The sequence below is a fragment of the Rhinoderma darwinii genome, chromosome 4, assembly GCF_050947455.1.
Source record: "Rhinoderma darwinii isolate aRhiDar2 chromosome 4, aRhiDar2.hap1, whole genome shotgun sequence".
Lineage (NCBI taxonomy): Eukaryota > Metazoa > Chordata > Amphibia > Anura > Rhinodermatidae > Rhinoderma > Rhinoderma darwinii.
In genome coordinates this window covers 397,154,769-397,175,873 of record NC_134690.1, presented here as the reverse complement: position 1 = coordinate 397,175,873, position 21,105 = coordinate 397,154,769, and the positions used below count along the sequence as shown (strand labels likewise).

The 21,105-nt window shown below is 47.4% G+C and overlaps 1 protein-coding gene across 1 annotated transcript; it reads left to right on the top strand.

Moving 5' to 3' along the window:
- Nucleotides 1-2,783: 2,783 nt before the first annotated feature.
- FBXO28 (F-box protein 28) lies at nt 2,784-20,304 on the top strand. Its single transcript, XM_075863398.1, has 5 exons — nt 2,784-3,017; nt 11,038-11,147; nt 15,557-15,695; nt 17,322-17,517; nt 18,179-20,304. The coding sequence occupies exons 1-5, from the start codon at nt 2,841-2,843 to the stop codon at nt 18,568-18,570; spliced, it is 1,014 nt and encodes a 337-aa protein (XP_075719513.1). The 5' UTR covers nt 2,784-2,840; the 3' UTR covers nt 18,571-20,304.
- The last annotated feature ends 801 nt before the right edge of the window (nt 20,305-21,105 follow it).

The window sequence follows — 21,105 nt, the reverse complement described above, 5'->3', positions numbered from 1 at the left end:
GGAGAGGAGGATGCTTACGCTGTCTGAGATGCGGTTGAAGTTCCCGAATGTACCCATTGATCCCTTCTATTATTTACAATCCAAAAGTTATATTCCAATAGTCTTGAAATTATTGCCAGATAGGGAATGGAATCCCTACCTTTACCAATGCTTCTTTAGACGTAACATACCTGTTATGTCCGCGGTCACGGACTGCGACCTCCACTTACCTGCCTCCCGCAGATCTCCCTCTTCCTGCCAGCATCTCCCTCCCCGGAGACGCCAACACATGCGCCCGCTCTGTCCCATAGTGCTCACTAGAGGACGCGCGTGCGCTGGTTACCGGCCTTAAAGGGCCAGCGCGCGCATATGTAATAATTCATTAATTATTCCCAAATCACCCTGAACTATAAAAAGGGCCCTGCCCTTCAGATCCCTCCCTGAGCGTTGTTAGTAATTCCCATGTTAGTCTTTACAACTGGTCCCTTAGTGATTACCCTGTTCCCAGTGTTCCCGTGCCCTGCTACCTGTATCCCGTGCTGTGTTATTGTTCCTGAGCCTGTTAGTGATTGGAGTCGTGTTCTGCTGCTCCTGCTGTCATCCGCCACGTCTGGCGCAAACTGCTGCACCCACCTCCATCCGTGCTAAAGCCTCTGCCACTGTCTGGACTATTCAGGTACCCTTGTGCTGGACTTTGTATTGTTTGGGTGCTCTGTTGTTCGGCCAGCTGCCTCCCTGCTATGGTGGTGCGGCCTAGTGGGTCCACATATCCACAGACCCTGACAATACCCAAAGGTCAAATAATAAGGAATTACCAGTTCTTACACCTACCACTGGACTATGCCGCAACTTTCCTGCACAGGGAAACGCACCAGTGTGAGGGTGCACAGGGAAACGCACCAGTGTGAGGGTGCAGAGGGAAACGCACCAGTGTGAGGGTGCACAGGGAAACGCACCAGTGTGAGGGTGCACAGGGAAACGCACCAGTGTGAGGGTGCACAGGGAAACGCACCAGTGTGAGGGTGCACAGGGAAACGCACCAGTGTGAGGGTGCACAGGGAAACGCACCAGTGTGAGGGTGCACAGGGAAACTCACCAGTGTGAGGGTGCACAGGGAAACTCACCAGTGTGAGGGTGCACAGGGAAACGCACTAGTGTGAGGGTGCACAGGGAAACGCACCAGTGTGAGGATTCACAGGGAAACGCACCAGTGTGAGGGTGCAGGGGTTCTGGAGTGATTGAGGTGTTGGTGGGAGTCGTGCATTCAGTTGACGTGTCCTCTTCTCTCGGACGCTCCTGCAGCGTTTACAGCGTGGACAGAGATGGGCGGTCGGATGGTCCCCGTCCCACCTCTTTGTCCATGGTTGCATTAAAGAGGCTCTGTCGCCATTTTCATACTTCCCTATCTCCTACCTAATCTAATAGGCACCGTGTCTATTAGTGACAAAGTTATGAGCATTTTAACATTTATTCACATTTTTTGTAAAAGCCCAACTGGGTGTTTTTTTTTCCAAATGGGCGTTGTAAAGAAAAGTGTATGACGGTGACCAATCAGAGTCGTACACTTCTCTTTATGGTTTTTATGGCGTTTTTCATTTGGTGACATTTTTGAAGTCCTATAGAGAAGCCTATGGGAAAAGCACCAGAAAAAAAACAACAACCCGGCGCCACTGACGACTAAAAAGCAAGAAATACACCACAAACCAAAACGCTATATACTTTACTATAGTCTTTATTGTAAGGCTATGTTCACACGCAAACTCAAAAACGTCTGAAAATACAGAGCTGTTTTCAAGGGAAAACGGCAACAGCCGTTTTTCGCGTCCGAGTTTGCATTCCTTCGTGTGAATCTGGCCTTAGGGTGAGGCCGTGAGAGGCGACAGAGGCACGGTTTTTAAATTGAATGTAAATGGCGTGCGGTTTTGCAAACTGTGCTGCCATTAAGGTCGTGTTCACAGGTTTTTAGATGCTGTTTTTGACGCCACAACGAGGAGTGGATTAAAAAAAAAAAGAAGAGTAGAATGTTTCCTATATACATCCCATCCCTTTACCATACACTCCTGGCCGTGACTTCAAAAACGGCATCAAAACTGCATTGTGTGAATAAGGCCCAACAATCAATTTGAAAACCGTGCCGAACAGCACGCCCTTGTGGCCTATTACTACACTACGTCTGGCCCTGAGGCCCAGTGATAGATTATCAGACATACAGTAAAATTCCATTAATCAGGCAATTACGATAATCCAGCATGGCACAAAAATGTGTCCCACGCTGGATTATCTTGATTTATAAGGGCCTGTTCACACAGAGTTTTTTTGCTGTGGTTTTTGCGCAATATACGGCCGAAATTGACTCCCATTGATTTCGGGTGGAGGCGTTTTTTTACCGTGAGCTAAAAAAAAACGCTCACCGGAAAATGAAGCGACATGCCCTAAAAATGCCCATTGAAATCAATGGGAGACGGAAATAAACGCGCTTTGTGACGCATGGACTTTTGCTTTGTCTCTTGAAGAAATAGGGAAAAATGCTGATTTTTCCATGCAGAATTTTCTACCTGCAAAAAAACTCCGTGTGAACAGGCCCTAATCACCAGGTAGCGGGTTAATGGAATTGTATTGTATAATATCTGCCTGTTATAGATATGAGATGATTTATATACAATAGATACATTTCTATAATATACATATAATGCATTCCTAGGAGGTGATGCACATAATGTACACTGGACTATGTGTGAATACTGGTGGCGGTACCGGCCCGTTATTTAGCCGGTAGTGCCGGACAACGGGCCGAGACGGAGGCTCCGCCCAGCGGAAGTGACGTCATTAGAGGACGTAACCGCTCCAGCAGGAAGAGAAAGATGTCGGCGGCTGAGGAGGAGAGGGGGACCGAGGGCGGCCCGGGGGGCTCTTCACCTTCCTCCTCGTCCCCCAGTCACCAGCTCCCCCAGAGTAACACGCTGCTCGGCCTGCCCATCGTCGCCATCGAGAACATCCTCAACTTCCTGACCTACGACGAGATCAGCCAACTCCGCCTGGTGAGGGGGACATCAGGGAGGGGGCGCTGTCATTACTGGGGTGACTGTGAATGGCGGCCTGCGCAGACCCCCCTGTCACCCGTGCGGCTCTTCTATAGAGTTCTATATATATATCGACGAGGCAGCGGAGCTGCTGCAGAACCTCTTGAGCTGCTGCTCAATCTTTTCCATTATAATAGGGGGGAGGGGGTCTTTAGTTTTTTTTGCTGATAAAGATCTGCAATTTTCTAATATGCTTTGCTTATGAATTCTTCACTGCTTTCAAAATCTCTGCTTGCTGGCAGTGAATGGCAACAGTCATTGCTTACTTCCAGAGGATAAGGGTACGATCCCCAGTAGCGTCATCCGTGTCTGCAGAGTTAATTGTCCGCGGGATTTTGCAGGTAAACCGTAAAACCGCGCAGCCATAAAAACGTAGCGGTGTTGCGTCTAAATACCCCTTTTATATAGTGCGGCCAATTAACACTATTGAAAAACCCCACCTACCGTGGTTTGCGGATGCTGTTGTGGGACCGTACCCTGAGGTCATGTGATGCTCACAGGTGCGTAGCGCGTACACCTGTGAGCAAAACGCGACCAGGACAAATTCTCATCCCCGAGGGTTCTCGTTCACTGACCACCAGCAGAGATCTTGAAAAGGGGGGGACGTTATACACCAAATATAATGGAGAGCAGAACTATTTATTATAGAAGGTGTAAGAGTTATTGGTGTGAAGACCCATCTAGGGTTTGACACACGGGGTGTCTCAGGAGGGCGGCCCCCGTCCATATGTCTTATTAGGGCGATGGACATCAGAGAGGGTGGGTCTCCTGCTCGGGACACCCCGTTATGAGTCAATGCGTGACTCCCGTTTTGGCGGACTCCAGCTGTCCTAGTCTTGACGTGTATCTGAATGGCCGCCGTGTATTGCTACATTTCCACGAGCAGCGGCGGCTGTAGGGCCGGACACGAATTCACCTCCGTAAAATCAGCGGTTTGCCTGGAGTGGGAGCCGGGCGAGATTTTTGGTAATGAACGGAAAGATTTTGCAATCGTTAATTATTGTCTATTGGGTTCTGACCCCGTGGAAATCTCAATGTCAGAACACTAAGGCCAGGACCCCACGTAGCGTAAACGCTGCGGAATTTCCACAACGGAATTGTGTGCGGAAATTCCGCAACATTTACAGTAGCAGCAAAAAGGATGAGATTTTGTAAATCTGGTGCAGCGTAAACGTTAATAAATTGACCCGCGGTGCGGAATTTGTCTCAGCGGCATGTCCATTTATGCTGCGCGTGAGTTGATTTTCCGTTGCGGGTCTTCCCCGTTGATTTCAGTAGGATGTAAAAACACGCAGCAGAAAGCCGAGGTTTGCGACTTTTGTGGCCTATTCGCAGTCATTTACACCGCAAATAGAACAACTACGGAAAAATTTTGAAAAAACAAATCATACTTACCCAGAATGCCCTCCTCCTTCCTGCAGTCCGGCCTCCTGGGATGATGTTTCATCCCATGTGACTGCTGCAGCCAATCACAGGCTGCAGCTCATCCAGGGAGGCCGGACTGAAGGGACGCGTCGCCATTAACAACGGCCTACGCAGCGGAAACTCCGTCCGAAAAAACGCACCACGATGTGGTGCGGTTTTCAGGCGGAATGTTCTGCGGGTTCCAGATCGAATACGCTGCGTGGTTTTCACGCAACGTATCCGTCCCGTGGGAACCCGGCCTTAGGGTGTGTTCACACAGGCAGGAGCCGCTGCAGACGTATAAGAGAAAATCTGCAGCAGAATCTAAAAAAAAACGCAGGTAAATCGGTCACAAATCTCGATTTACCTGCGGTTGTTTTGGAGATTCCGCTGCAGAACATCCCCCTCAGTGTACCCGACATAGCGGCAGATGTCCATGGGGTGCGGGTTTAGTGTGAAGCATTGATTACAGTAAAATGCGCGTGCGCCTGAGGATTTTCTGCATTTTTTTTTTCTACTGCGATTCCGCTGCAGTATCGCTGTACACAACGCCACGCCGCAAGTTGCTATTTTTAGTGCGGATTTCGTGCTCCCCATTGAAGTTTCTAGGCCAAACGCAACGTTTCTGCTCATAATATAATATGTAGCGTAAATTTACGTGCTGCCGATTTGAAAGTCGCACCGCAGAACACTTTCCGAACGGCTTTTCTGTGATTTACGTGCACGGCGCGGGCCTGGGACTTGCAGAATCTCCTCCATTTTGCTGCTGCTGTAAATGCTGCGGAATTCCTGCACAGCGTGTGGCTGCCCGGCCTACAGGTCGGATTTGCCGCTATGGATTTTCTTGCGGATTTCCTAAGAAGTAAAAAATAAATTTGAAAATCGCGGGCGATCCACCTCAAAATCCGCTGTACTAGGATTTGATTGCAGAGTTTATCTCCCCTATTGAAGTCAATGTGGAAAAACCGCCGCAAATCCGCGCTCGTTCCATAAGAGAAATTGATGCGCCGCGGATTACGGTCCAGCTAGGTGGCTGAATGAGATTCAAACCAAATGTCCTCCACCTGGTGCTGACCGTTTTCCGGACTGATATCCGAGCGCGCTCCAAGTTATTAAATCGCCATCTTGCTCGTTCTGTTGCGGATTTCTCCCTTTTCAATGTAGAAGGGGTGAAATCCGCGGCAAAATCTGCACGTGGCACCTGTGGATCTTGCTGCGGATTTTCTGATGAAACAAATCTATCGCGGGTGTCCTTACAGAAGAAGCTTGCGGTCCTGTGTGGTTCCAGGCGGCAGATGTCGGGGGAAAGAAGGATCGTCATGTTGAAATCCATATTGAGATCCTTTGTTCCTGCCGGAGATCAGCTTCTGCCCAAACGGTTTGGCAGCTGCTTATCCCCCTCTCCCCGTTTAAATAAACTCACTCAGATGTGCTTGCATGTTGGTGGACAATGATGGGGCCAACGCTCGTTCTTCAGCTGATCGTATCGTTTATGCAGCATCAAATATTATCGTTGTCGGCAGCACATCTTGGTGTGTAAATAGAGCGACGCGCTGCCGACATGATGTGTAGGGACAAGCAAACGTACTAACCATCTCTCGTCTCCATACATGACTCCTTGTGGTAGGAGCAAACGAGCGCCGATCCACGAGCTGTCCTTGATTGGCGCTCGTTTACACGGCTCATGTAAGAGGACCCTAAATAGCACGGCTCCCACCCGTTTTTTTTTTTCCATATATTTCTCTTCAATGCAAATCCAAAGGATACAGGGGTGGGGACGGGTGAAATAGCGGTGTGACTGACAACTATTGCATGTGTATGGCCAGCTTCTCCGTACGTGGTGTCATGGACCTGAGGTGACCTCATATGATGCTGTAGAATATTGTACTTACATCGTTTACAGGGAGAGACCAGGAGGCTGCACTGTCTGTACCTTTTATCTTCTAGTCAAGAATATGTTTCTAAAAGGGGTTTCCCACGATCGGACAACTGTTTACCTATCGGGTGGATAGGTCGTTGCACCGGGCAAGCAGATGGTCACGGAATAGCGACCGAGCTGCAGTACGGTTCAAGTGAGTAGGAGCAGAGCTGCAGTACCGCAGAACGGCCACTATGTAGTGGACGGAGCCATCTGCTTCCTGCTCAAACTACTGAATACCGTTCAAAACATCCGGCAGCTGGTCAGTGCGGGGTCCGGGTGTCAGTGGATAGATCATCAGTTGTCCGATCGTGGAAAACCCCTTTAAGGTAATCTTCACATCTGTGTCAGATGCATGATCTGTCATGGTTTATAAACGCAAACCACTACGCAAGTGTGAACAGAGCCTAAGATTTTGGCTGCTTGCCCAAACATGGACTGTTGTGGATGGAACTCTATTCAGGCTGGTGGTGGTGGTGGGGTGGCTGCGGTTCACAGGTGGTGGGGGGGGCCTGCGGTTCACAGGTGGTGGGGGGGGGCTGCGGTTCACAGGTGGTGTGGGGGGGGGCCTGCGGTTCACAGGTGGTGTGGGGGGGGCCTGCGGTTCACAGGTGGTGTGGGGGGGGCCTGCGGTTCACAGGTGGTGTGGGGGGGGCCTGCGGTTCACAGGTGGTGTGGGGGGGGCCTGCGGTTCACAGGTGGTGGTGAGGGGTGCCTGCGGTGCACAGGTGGCGGTGGGGAGGGGGGCCTGCGGTGCACAGGTGGCGGTGGGGAGGGGGGCCTGGGGTGCACAGGTGGCGGTGGGGAGGGGGGCCTGCGGTGCACAGGTGGCGGTGGGGAGGGGGGCCTGCGGTGCACAGGTGGCGGTGGGGAGGGGGTCCTGCGGTGCACAGGTGGCGGTGGGGAGGGGGTCCTGCGGTGCACAGGTGGCATCGGGGGGGGGGGCCTGCGGTGCACCGGTGGCGGCGGGGGAGGGGGGCCTGGGGTGCACAGGTGGCGGTGGGGGAGGGGGGCCTGCGGTGCACAGGTGGCGGTGGGGAGGGGGTCCTGCGGTGCACAGGTGGTGGTGGTGGGGAGGGGGGGCCTGCGGTGCACAGGTTGTCATGATAAATGTATATTGGTTGCTGCTACTTGCAGATCATCCTGTTTGGCAGGGGTAAGCGCAGCATATTGTGTGCCAGTTTGTCACTGCCTCTGGGTGACGGTGACCTGGTAATGCCATCCTTCATCTTCTAGCTAATCTTTACCGAGGTGAAACAAGGCTATTAATCATTGGCGTCAATGTGTGCAGCTTTGTGATGAGGATGATTACAGTGGAGCCATTCTGGTAACATATCAAAAACCTATTGAACCTGTGTAAAACTACAACTCCCAGCGTGTTGTGACAGCAGAGACTACTCCTTTCCCCTGCGCATGGCCATTCATTTTTTCAATGATTTTGTGGTATTATATGCTGTCCATGTGGCAGGAGCCGCTATATGTAGTGACTGTCTGGTCTGCCTCCTGAGGGCGCCCCTTATAGGGCACATGGAAAGGCATTTTCTTGATGGGACGACCTCTCTTTAAATTGAAGCCGGCCCTGTCATCACTCGATCACCTTGGGTCTGACTCATGATCCCTCAGCGATCAGCTTTTCTCCCCACCGGAAGCTACGTCTGGCCATACATTTCTCCTACAGCGGCCACTACTGGAGAAATGTGGTGTTACATGCTATTTAGAAGAATGACTGACCATGTAATCTATGAATATGAAAATAAACAACAAATTCAAATGCAGGATTTTGAAAGGGAGGTTTGGTAGTGATGGCAAAATGACCCGTACCCCTACGTTTTACAGTTGGTACACGCTTGTATCCCTAGATGGGGAAGGGGCATAATGAAAGGGGTTCAGAACAGAAAATGGTACCTATAATTTTCTTCTTTCATAGGTCCAAAAATCTTATATAAGGGTCAGAGTCTTTGTTTTTTACAGAGCTTACCTCCGCATAGTCCTAGTAACATGATAAAGTTGTCTGCCTGCAGCCACCACTAGGGGGAGCTCACTTCCTACAGATATATACAGCTCCCATTGACGTCTATAGTAACATAGCATGTGAGGCTGAAAAAAGACATAAGTCCGTCCAGTTCATTCTATTATCCTGTTGATGCCGAGGAAGGTAAAATACATCGAGGTTTCACGTCTACCATCGTCTGTGACCAATCTGTAGCTCGCTGGAATAGTCCTGGATGTCCCGGTCTAAAGCGCGTGGTCCGTTGTGGTTGAGCAGTTGAATTTGTCTCCTCCTTAGAGGGTGACGTGAACATACATGCTGTCTTATGTAAAGCAATGCTTCCCAACTAGCACCTCCATGTCCACACAGCTCTTGGCTAGGTTTTAACCCTCCGATTTCTCATACCTTATACAGCGATGGGACTCTCTAAACCCCCCATTATTAGTGTCCTCCAGAACCCCAAAGATCAGAGGAGAGGCCAGCTCTAAGCGATCTCGGGGGCGAGAGAGCCCAAGGGGATGCCATCCATCTCCCCTCATATCTTCTGGAATTTTTGGGGGCAGCCTCTGTGGGAATATACCATTCTCTCATAGGGCATTGTGTTGATCAGTCTCCTCCATTGAACTATGGTTGGGAATTTATCACCCCTCCATCTGAGCGCAATGGCTTTACAGGCAAAAAACAAAGCCTCCCTAAGAGAAAATTCTAGTGTGATGTAGGGTTGCACGATGCATCGAAACTTCGCCGTGCACCCTCCAACGGTTCAATACCGTTATTTCATGTATTTCGATACTAAGCTGTGCGGCCGCACATGACTGCATGAGAGCGGGGCTGTGGCTGTGTGATATAGTCATTGCCCCGCTCCGGAGTCCTGACAAGTGCGCGCGCGGTCAGCATGAGGTGATGCGACTAATGACTGCCTGCACTGAAGATGGAACATGGCGGGGGCACACTGAAAAACCCCCATGTTCAGTGCCTGTGCTGCCGCTCATTCGTGCAGCGCTGGCCGCGTCACCTTATGCTGACCGTGCGCACATAGTCAGGAGCAGGGCAATGGTTGTATTACACAGTCGAGGCGGCGATCAGAGCAATCTCTCATCTCTCTGTCATTATTCCCCTGAATGCTGCAATCATAGCTCACCGCAGCATTCAAGGGGTAAATGAGATGGGGGGGGGGGATGCCCTTTGGATCGTGTCACAAGGAATCCCTGTGACACGATCGAGGGACATACCATATATGGGCAGACAGGTCAGGCAGGGTCCATTGATGGACCCCAGGGCTGTCTGACCAGATTTCCTGTTGGGGTATACTGAGGTCTGTCCTAACAACTGCCTGTGTACTATCAGTATATAGATATATGCCAGTGCATTAAAGCTTAAAAAAATATTTTTTTTTTCTTTACGATAAACATCAAAATAAGTCTCAATACATAAAATATACACATTCGTTATCGTCGCGACCGTAATAAATTGATAGCGTCATTCATGTTTACGCTGTTATAAAATAAAATCTGCTTTCTTTCACTTACTAATGGGAGGCACGAGGTGTGATGAATTTTGAACCTCCATGTGCCTCACATTAATAGTAATTAACCCCATCATGTACCTTACATAGTAACCCAACGTTGTCCATTATGACTGAGGAACATGATGGGGTTAATTACTATTAATGTGAGGCACGTGGAGGTTCAAAAGTCATCACACCTCGCGCCTCACATCAGAAAACGGAAGAACTTCCTTTTTCTTTTTTTTTTTTTATTGTTGGCAAAAGTATCGTTTTTGGTATCGAGTATCGAAATACTGCACAAAGTATCGAAGTCCAAATTCTGGTATCGTGACAGCCCTGGTGTGATGTGGCCATAACGACTCCTCTAAAAGACCCAAGAAGTCACAGCTCGGGGGCGACTGCCACTGGAATCCCCAGAACAGATGTCCGCTCTGAGGTTCTCTTTCCAAAATGAAATATGAGCACTCCCAAGCCGTGTGCCAGAAGTCTCCGCTCGTGTGGTGGAGCATCGGACATCTAGTGGGTGGGATTCTCTCCATTTTATGAAGACGCATTGGAGAGAAGTAACAGAAGTGCAGAAAGTATAATTGAGTCATGCGATTGTTAACCGCAGGTGAGACACAGAGAGAGCGGGGACGCCAGCGCCTCCTCCCAATCCTCCAGAGACAGACCAGGAACAAGCATTTTCCACTTGGTCTCGGAGGCCAACTGAGTGGAATCGGTCGTGGGGCACGATACATTCGGGGACTGGCGCGTCTCAGTTGCAAATATCTATAAAATGATGTACCTTGTACATGAAATAATTCTTGTATTTGTGTGAAGGATCGAAGAGTCTTAAGTGTGAGATCTTTATATCGTATGGTATAATTTATATGGAAATGTACACGATTACAGTGCAATATAAGTGGAGAATAAAGCAACAGCGCGCCTAGAAAGAAGGTAAATGTAACAAACAGAAGAGGGGGCTTAGTATTCCAGGTCTTGTATTGTATACAGAGAAGTGGGGCAGGGCTCCTGCTACAGCCAGGTGCCTTACAGGCAGACAGATTTAGAAGCAGGAGGGAAAATGGCGGATCTCCTGGGAAACACATGATATGTATAGAAGTGTTTATGCGGAGTCTTCTTTTATCGTCCGGCTCATGTACTCTCTCTCTTATAGGTCTGCAAGCGCATGGATCTGGAGTGTCAGCGCATTCTGAATCAGGGCTTCCTGCGGGTGGAGCGCTATCACAGCTTGTGTCAGAAACAGGTCAAGGCACAACTGCCAAGGTACGGCTGCCTGCGATATCTTAAAGGGAATGTGTCGCTAGAAAAGTGTTCATTTTTTTTTTTTTTAGTTAAACAATTATTTATTTAAGTGATTACACATTGTTTTAATTTTTTCATAAGTCAGGAAATATTATAAATTAGATTCTAATTCATAACATTTCCATGTGCTGGGCACTAGAGGGAGCAGTTCCCAAAATTGCAGCATGGTCACTGTGGTAAAGCAACCTCATTGATGTATGCTGCAAATTTGGGATAGACACACTCGCTCTAGTGTCCTCACAATCCCCCCTCCCTTCTTCTGGCTAGTGCCAGGAGAAGGAGGGGGTTGAATCTTCAAACCTCCTACACTGTGCCGCCATTTTCTGAGCGACTGCACAGTGTAGGAGGATTAGATACAGTGCTCAGCAGACAGTATAACACGAACATAATACACACATCACATACACGAACATAAATTACCTGCTCCTGCCGCCTCCGCTCCTCTTCCTTGAACATATGGCCGGAAGCCGCTGTCGGAAGTCGTCATCTGACTGTCCGGCAGCGGCTTCCGGTCCACATTAAAATGGCGCCGGATTTCGCTCTGCGAATGAGCTTCGTTTTGGTCTGTGTGGGAGCGGCGCACGCTTCTGAAAAAGGAACGGCTCCCGTTCGCATTCTCTATGGGGTTGTATTTGCCGTATTCCATCTCTGTATGTGTCGTTAATTGACACCTACAGAGATGAAAAAAAATGGCAGCCCCCATAGAGAAGTAAAAGAGAGAACACCGTAAAAAGTAGAACATGAGAACACAAATAAATAAAATGTATGTTAAATTCAATATTATAAAAAATAAATTTTCATGACCCCCTTCCCTTTTAAGCGCTGCCTCGGGCAGTTTTCCTTTATTAGCTCAGTGCCGAGTACAGGAATACACGTTCCTTGTGTACAAAGAGTCTCACGCCAAGTCTGTTTCCACAAGAACGCGGCTTCTCAGACCTTCCATTATATTTAACTTTACTATATAATTCATCAAACATAGTATAGAAAACAAGAACCCCCTATTAACGCACAGTGAAGTATAGCTCCAGAGAGTGTAAGGCTCTGTTCACACTACCGTTATAGTACGTTTAGGACTCTTCCATCAGAGGAAGAGGTGAACGAGAGTCCAAACGGAAAGCAATGCTTCCGTTAGAATTACCATCGATTTAAATGGTAGTTGCAATGGTAATTCTTACAGAAGCGATACTTTTAAGTTTAACGGTAGTGTGAACTTAGGCTTAGACCAAAGGTAAGTCCTCCATATTGGGAAGAAGTCCAGAGCTCATTACTGCTCTGCTCCATCCTGGACAATGTGCCCTGGACGTCTCTAGTGTGTTCTGGTGGCCTACCCTGAAGTAAGGACCAGCACCCACCACCAAAAGTCCAGGGAGAAGAGCTTGGCTGTTACTGTCGCAGCCGGATATTCTGTTGCAGTGAATGTGTTTTTTCATTTACAGCTTACATATAGAATTGATCTACGTAATAAATGGTGTCACTGTGTACATACATTATATTACTGATCCTGAGTTAAATCCTGTGTTATACTCCAGAGCTGCACTCACTATTCTGCTGGTGGAGTCACTGTGTACATACATTACATTACTTATCCTGTACTGATCCTGAGTTACATCCTATATTATACTCCAGAGCTGCACTCACTATTCTGCTGGTGGAGTCACTGTGTACATATATTACATTACTTATCCTGTACTGATCCTGAGTTAAATCCTGTGTTATACTCCAGAGCTGCACTCACTATTCTGCTGGTGGAGTCACTGTGTACATACATTACATTACTTATCCTGTACTGATCCTGAGCCTGTGTTATACTCCAGAGCTGCACTCACTATTCTGCTGGTGGAGTCACTGTGTACATATATTACATTACTTATCCTGTACTGATCCTGAGTTACAGCCTGTGTTATACTCCAGAGCTGTACTCACTATTCTGCTGGTGGAGTCACTGTGTACATACATTACATTACTTATCCTGTACTGATCCTGAGTTACATCCTGTATTATACTCCAGAGTTGCACTCACTATTCTGCTGGTGGAGTCACTGTGTACATACATTACATTACTTATCCTGTACTGATCCTGAGTTACATCCTGTATTATACTCCAGAGCTGCACACACTATTCTGCTGGTGGAGTCACTGTGTACATACATTACATTACTGATCCTGTACTGATCCTGAGCCTGTGTTATACTCCAGAGCTGCACTCACTATTCTGCTGGTGGAGTCACTGTGTACATACATTACATTACTGATCCTGTACTGATCCTGAGTTACATCCTGTATTATACTCCAGAGCTGCACTCGCTATTCTGCTGGTGAAGTCGCTGTGTACGTACATTACGTATCTTGTACCAGTCCTGAGTTGCAGCCTGTATTCTATTCCAAAGCTGCATTCACAATTCTTCTGCCTTCAGAGCTGAAATATCCCAGCATTCCCTGCTTATTCAGTGTCTGCACAGTTTTTGCTCTGGTGATTTGCTTTCTGGGAAGCGCCATCTTTACACCAAGCACTATACAGAAATCTGATGTTGGAGAAACATTCTGCCTCCCTCTTCATTATAGGAGCTCAGCCAAGTTGTTAGGGACACGTCTGACAGCAAGTTTGTCATTTTTTTTCTTACGTTGACCAGTAGAATAGCGAGTGCAGCTCTGGAGTGTAACACAAACTGTAATTCAGGATCAGATGAGAAATGTAATATACATTCACAAAGTGCCTTCACTTTTTATATAGATTTCCATACATATAACTTTAAGACTGATGACAGGTGAACATACCCTTTAAGCTGCTAGCATGCAAAGCAATACTTGATTGAGTTCAGCTGGCTGCCCAGCAACAGACGTGGTTGGCTGAGGTGACCACTGCTGCTTCTCTGCTCCCCTGTGGAGGACGGTGTGGTCACAGTCTACTACTAGTGTATATGGTAAAATATATGAAGGTTCTTCCCGACATAAAGCATGTATAGTCACTCCGGGCGCTTGTATCGTGTGCAGGAGATGAGGTTGGTGCCGTGCATAGATGTCAGCCATGACAGAACACTGGCTAAGTGAATGCATGGCCGTCACGTCTGTGAACGATAGATACCAGGACATCGAGATCATTGCTGTGAAATGGACCATTCTCCGCAGCAGCTGTCACTACATCCTGAGCCGAGCGCCTGACGCGTTTTACTTCACGCTACGCAGCAATGGTCATGTCCCTTCTAAACCGAGATCTGACACCCAGAATTCACCACTAGCGCTTTATTAAAGGAGACCTGTTTAGAAGAAGACATTTTAACCTCTTATCGACCACCCCCCTGTCCTTTGACTGTGTGCAGCGCAGGTCCGAAGTCTGCAGTGATGTCTTTTGGCGTCGCCGCTTTTAAGCTCCTGCAATCTAGCAGACACACGTGGACCCCCGAGGAGAAGAGAGAAGCGGTTTATAAGAACTCCTGTCATCTTTCCAGCCCACATAGCGCTCAATCACGTGATCGCTGGGTGCCCCTTGGCATGGCGTAGCTGCTGGGTCTTAGCAGACCAGTGACAAATGTCACCCTGGGGTTATTTTCGGTATCAGTGAGGCTCTTTTGGATGCCCCAGTTACAGTGGAAAACTGCAAAATAATTTGAAAAAAAATTGTGTGAATGTCCCCCATAGATCTTTTATGACCCCTCGAGGGGCCCTATTCTGAAACCGAAATAAAAAAAAAAAACCTATATATATATATATATATATATATATATGTACCAATTCAAATTGTCGCCATAGCCACCCCATTCACCCAAAACTACATATTATGCATAATAATTACCGAAATAATATAGGGAACCCGTTCTAATACTTTAGTGTCCATTTACAAATTTTAAGAATAAACTTCGTGCTCTTTCCCCTGAAGAAAAATGTCTGGTCATTATTAAGGAGCTAATCGGATGGAAAGTAAGTCGCTGCACCTTGGTCTAACGTTAGGGGGGGGGGGCAGGAGTGGGTTTCCTAACACAAGGGGTTAATCATTCACATTTTGACAGGCCTGAACAGTGGCAAATAGAATACGTAAAAACTCTCGGTAGTGCAGCCTCAGGCTTTGGGCCTGTAAATTCAAGCAATTCTATCTCAACATGGATGTAAGATATCAGGAGACGCGTTTCGGATTTGTAATGGAAACCAAGGTCTTTTAAAAAGTATGGACCACGCTTCATGGCGTCTTGTTTCACTGCTTATCTCCCCCCCCATACTAGGAACACTGGGGCATTTCTCTTTCTCGTTTACCCCGCAATTAACATCGATCTGTTGGTATATGCGGCTGCAGCACTCGAGTGCGGTGGGTCGGGCTCTGCCGGTGATTGACTGGATCCTTTGTGTTCCATTTATTAACTTCCTTCTCTCTTGTGCAGGCGAGAATCAGAACGGAGGAATCACTCTCTGGCTCGTCATGCGGATATCCTGGCTGCCGTGGAGACCCGGCTTTCACTACTGAACATGACTTTCATGAAATACGTTGACTCTAATCTGTGTTGTTTCATCCCAGGAAAGGTGAGAATGATACTTGAAGATTTAGCCTTAAAGGGGGTTTACATTAATATTTTTCACACATCTGATCGGTGGGGGTCTGACCACTGGGACCCTCACTGATCATGAGAACAGGCTTCTCTTGCCGTCTCTGTGAGCCCCATAGAAATGGATGGAGCGGTGACTGACTATGCGCAGTTCCACTCCATTCATATGGGGCACACCGGGACCGCATGGTAAGCTCTTGATTGGTGGCGGTCCCAGCGGTCAGACCCCCACCGATCAGATATTTATCACCTAGGTAATAAATGATGATTATTGGGAAAACCCCATTAAATGTAATACTTATAAAAAATATATTGCGGGGATGTTCCAGGGCCTGAGCTGCTGCCAGCAATGACGTAAGCGTGTGTGCAGGGGAGGACAAGATCTCTTGGTGGGGTTTCAAAATTCCATCCCTGACCCTAAAAGACAACAACCAGTCCATGATTCAGCTTTCCTAATGTTTATAGTATCTGAAGCTGTTAGACAGAAAACCCAAAATACAATTTACAACATTGGTTAATCCCCCACAAGGTTGAAATGGATCTATAAATCTGCACTTCTCCCAAGTGGCCACTAGGTGGCAGTGTCTGATCTCTATTCTATGTGATCCTACCTCAGCATAGTCTCATAACTATTTGTTTGTTACTTATATAGCGCCAACATATTCCGCAGCGCTGTATAAAGGTCCACACTTACTGTCCCCATTGGGGCTCATAATCTAAATTCCCTATCGGTATGTCTTTGGGGTGTGGGAGGAAACCCCATGCAAACACAGGGAGAACATACAAACTCCATGCAGATGATGTCCTTGGTTGGATTTGAACCCAGGACCCCAGCGCTGCAGGGCAACAGTGCTAACCACCGAGTTGCCCTACTGTGCGGGTCTATTCCCATCGCAGTGTCTGTTCAGATTATTCCCAAGGAAAGCTCCCTGTGCATCAATAGGGCCCCATTCACCTGGCGGAGGCCAAGAGTGTCCTGTTGGCACGTGTCGGGCCTATAAGTTCTTTTCACAATGGAAGCCTATGGGCGACGTATGCCACTGTATACCCTTTACAGTGACCCGTGTGGAGATACAGTGTGAATAACAAAAATTAGTTATCACTGTTTTCACCCAGCACATTACACCTGGGGGAACGGGGGTGTAGCGATCTGTTATTGCCATGGGAAGCGTCCGGTTCGCCTTTATTTCCCCTTCAGCGTCGAAGTAACGCATTATATGTCACCCATAGAAATCCGTGGGCTAACAGTGTAATGCGCCTTATCCTCATCACCCCCAACCTATGACGTCCATGTTTGTTAACTTTAGAAAGTTTTTATAAACTTTTCTGTGCAGGAACGATTTTACGTAGAAATAAGTAATTTATAGGGAATTGAAGACGTGACTTTTCTTCTATATTGGGATTATAGAAGAATGGAGGATGTCTGCCGGTCGAATGGGATAAAGGGCCGGGGTTATGATGTTGATTTTCCTATAGGTCAGCTCTAGGATCACACGGCAGGGAACGCTCCGGGTATCTCCACCTATAGGACATATGAGTGACCTGCGCATTGTCGGCTCCTGGCCGCCGTCTACTTACTCATCAGCTATTCTTCCATTTGCAGGTTATTGATGAAATTTATAATGTACTACGATATGTAAATTCTACAAGATCCCCTCAGCGAGCTCATGAGGTCCTGCAAGAATTACGGGACATCTCCTCTATGGCAATGGAATATTTTGATGAAAAGATTGTTCCGATCCTTAAGAAGAAGCTACCTGGCTCTGAAGTGTCGGGACGTCTCATGGGCTCTACTCCAGGTACGTGATCCGCTTATCCCGTATTGAACCCGCCACCTTTCCTAAATACTACAATTCCATGTCCCTTCAATGGTAAACCATTATTTACTATAATCCAAGGAAAATCTATGTAAAGGCACAATATTTCCCATGATGCAAGTGAACGGAATGGTATTGGGGAAAATCTGACTGGCTTAAAGGGCTCGTCCAATCTGGGCAACTCCATCTTAAGGCGGCCGTATGTATTAAATAACCATCGGCCGATGGCTCGTTTGGCTGACGTTTATTTCTTTGACACTCCCCCCCCCCCCCCACCTCTCTCGGCTGCCCTCAGAACAGTTGGGTGTCCCCCATACATGTTAAATCCTTTAAAAAAAAAAAAGTTTACACATTTTTGGGTGCACTAACCTCCTGACTCCTGGAATTTGTCCAGTCCTACTCTGGAGGACCTGGACTGTCTTTTGTATAGCAGAAAGACTGCTGCGGGGTCTATTGATTGTCGGCAAGACGTAGTAGCATGTCTAATGGACCGGTGGTCTCTAGCTGTGGTGAGACTACAACTCCCAGCATGCCTTCACAATTGTATTGATTTGGTCTGGCAATAAAAGGATCAGAACTGTAACCTGCTGCACCTGTGTGTTCTCTCTGTCGTATCTAAAAAAAATGTCATTCCTCTATGTAGTTCCAGGCCCTTCCACCAACCTAAGTACAATGCAGCTCTTCTCCAAGCAAAACCCATCAAGACAGGAGGTGACGAAACTAGTGCAGCAAGTGAAAACCAATGGAGCCGGCCTGACCGTCCTGAGGCGGGAGCTGTCCGAGCTCCGCACCAAGGTACAAGAGCAGCAGAAACAGCTCCAAGACCAGGACCAGAAACTTCTAGAGCAGACCCAAATCATCGGCGAGCAGAACGTGCGCCTCGCAGAGTTAGAGCACAAACTGCGCGATGTGGTGGAAAGCGCGGTGGGCCCCTCCGGAGCAGGGCCCAGGGATGATTCCCCCCGCAAACGGAAGAAAGTAGCGGGGGTCGTGGACTGTCCTAGGAAATCAAAGCGTCTCCGAACCCGGAAGTAGCTGTACAAAAACTGTTTCAACTAGCGGCATGGTTATTGGACTGGGCACTGGTTGGCAACCGGGGGGCGGGGGGACTGGACTGCAGCTTTGTTGTAGGTTCCACTTTACCCTCTCATGCAGTTCAATGCCACGGTTTAAGATGAGCACCTTGCAGGTTACTCCTTAACTCCATACTACTTAGGTTTTTATTTTATTTTGCAGCCTGTAGGAGGTAGGTTACAGTGGAAATATTAATTCTGTTTATGGATCCAGTGTAAAGCTATTTCACAGCACATGAATTCACTACATTAGATCTGGATCGTAATAGATTTGTCTCCTATTAAGAAATCTATTTATTACACGCTGCAATCGAACACCTGATATTGACCACCTGTGTGTAAACTTTGGCAAACTTTTTTTTTTTTTTTTCAATTGCTCCAAACTTGGCAAATATTATCTTATCGTTTTGTGTATGAAGCTCCTATGCAGACCTATGTGTCTCCATAGTTACAGACTACAAACAAACCCTCTGTCGTCTGATGCTGCAGTCACGTTTTACTTGGTTCCCTCTACCTCCTCTTCAGACAGTAGTAGAGGCTACAGGGAAGAGAGAGACTCTGACTACACAGGGTTTGTAGTCTGTAACCATGGAGACACACACATCTTCATAGGAACTGTATACACCAAATGGTAGATTTTTTTTTCTTTTTTTTTTCTTCAATATTTGCATAGTTGCTTCACGTCTTATTTGAGATGCATTTAAGCGATCCTACATTTCTGCATAGACTACGCAAGCTAGATCAGAAGATGTTGGTGGGGGGTCCGTGAACAGGGGTCCCCACCGATCTCTAGAACAAAGCCATGCCCCTTCTGCTTCAGTCGGCTTCATTTGAAGAAAAGACTGATGGTGTTTGCATTCCTTTTTTTTTTTTCTTCTCTGGTGAGGGTCTCGGATTAACGGACCCCCAATGATCGCATACTCATTCAAGTGGTTTTGGTGCCTACACACTGGCGATGCAGCCATCAAGAGCCGTTGTTTGAGAGGGTGACCGGAGTTACGAGACACCGCTGGTAATTTTGTATCTGCAGGTTTCCGCCATGTTGGTTCTGCTGACAGAATTGCTGCACGGATACAGCAGTGGGTCTTATTTCATCAAAATTGGCCTTGTCGCCCGTAGCAACCAATCAGAGCTCCGCCTTCATTTTGTAAGCTGTGCTGTGATTGGTCGCTATGGGCCACAGGGCCAGATTTTCTTGACAAATCTCCCTCAATGTAATGGTTCGTTATCATTCATGGACGGCCCCTTTAAGACCGGGAAATAAATGATCGCTTGGTGATTAAATGGCTCCAGCGCTTCACACGCTAATGTCTGATTGTGAGAATATCACTAAGGAGCTGATTGTAGAAGCCGGGATTGGTTTATAATTCTCCTCCATACCTAGCACCTTACCCTACGCTTAACCCCATCCCCCCCCCCCTCCCTCCCCTAAGTGTTATTTATGTTCCGTTGGCTTTAGGTAACCGAACTCCTCAGTGCCTATTTTCCTTGTTAACAGATGTGTAACATCCAGATGTTGAAAGTAAACAATGGCAGAATGGTATATGTGACACTGTCCCTTTAATTTGAGTTCAGTGCTGGATGCTGGTTAACGATTCACTAATGTCTGAAAAAGCCAGTCTTTGTAAAACATCACTTAGACTTGAATTGTGTATACACCGTATATATATCCGTATAAATATATATTATACCTTTATTCCTTGTGGTTTTTATCATTATCAAGTTCCTGGGGGGATTATTTTTAATTTTTTTTCTTATGGCGGGGAAAGGGGATTCTTTCTTGGGTTAGAAGGGTATTTACACTTGGCAGCCATTTTTATTATTGCTTCAATCCATCTAGAATTAAAAAAAATGAACTAACTTTGTAAACCGTCTTCTACCGTTTTGTGTCTTCAGCTCCTATGCAGACCTATGTTCCCAAACCCCGTGTGTAATGTGAGCCTGCAGTCGTGTTACTATCACCTATCGGTTTCCTTGATAATCTACAGACGGTGGGACTACACATAGGGCTTGAAGCCTCCTACATCTGCATAGGAGCTGTATACACAAAACGGTAGGGAATATTTAACCTAAACTGTATACAAATTTATTTCAGATACATGATAATAAAAAGGAGTGGGGGGGAATGAGAGGCACAGAAGCCTCTGTAGAGGGCTATTCTCATCTTCTAAAGTGATGGTATGTCAATATGTATGTTGTCACTTTGGGGGTCTGCGGGGACCCCCCTCTCATCCTGCGAATGAATGACAGATTTTCTCCGCACAGCGGCGCTTTTGGCCACTCTTAGAAGGGGACTCGGCGCTAAATTGGCCCCTTCATTCTCAGGTACCACGTTCTGCCTTAGACATAGTTTAGCGCTGCGAACTGCGCATTTTCTTACCGCAGTGAGCGTGCGCCGTTCTTCGTGTTTCCCCTCTCGTGCTTCACCGCAGGTTTTCCTTTGCTCCGGATAGTAAGATCTAGAGAGAGAGAGAGAGATCTCTCGGATTCTCTGCAA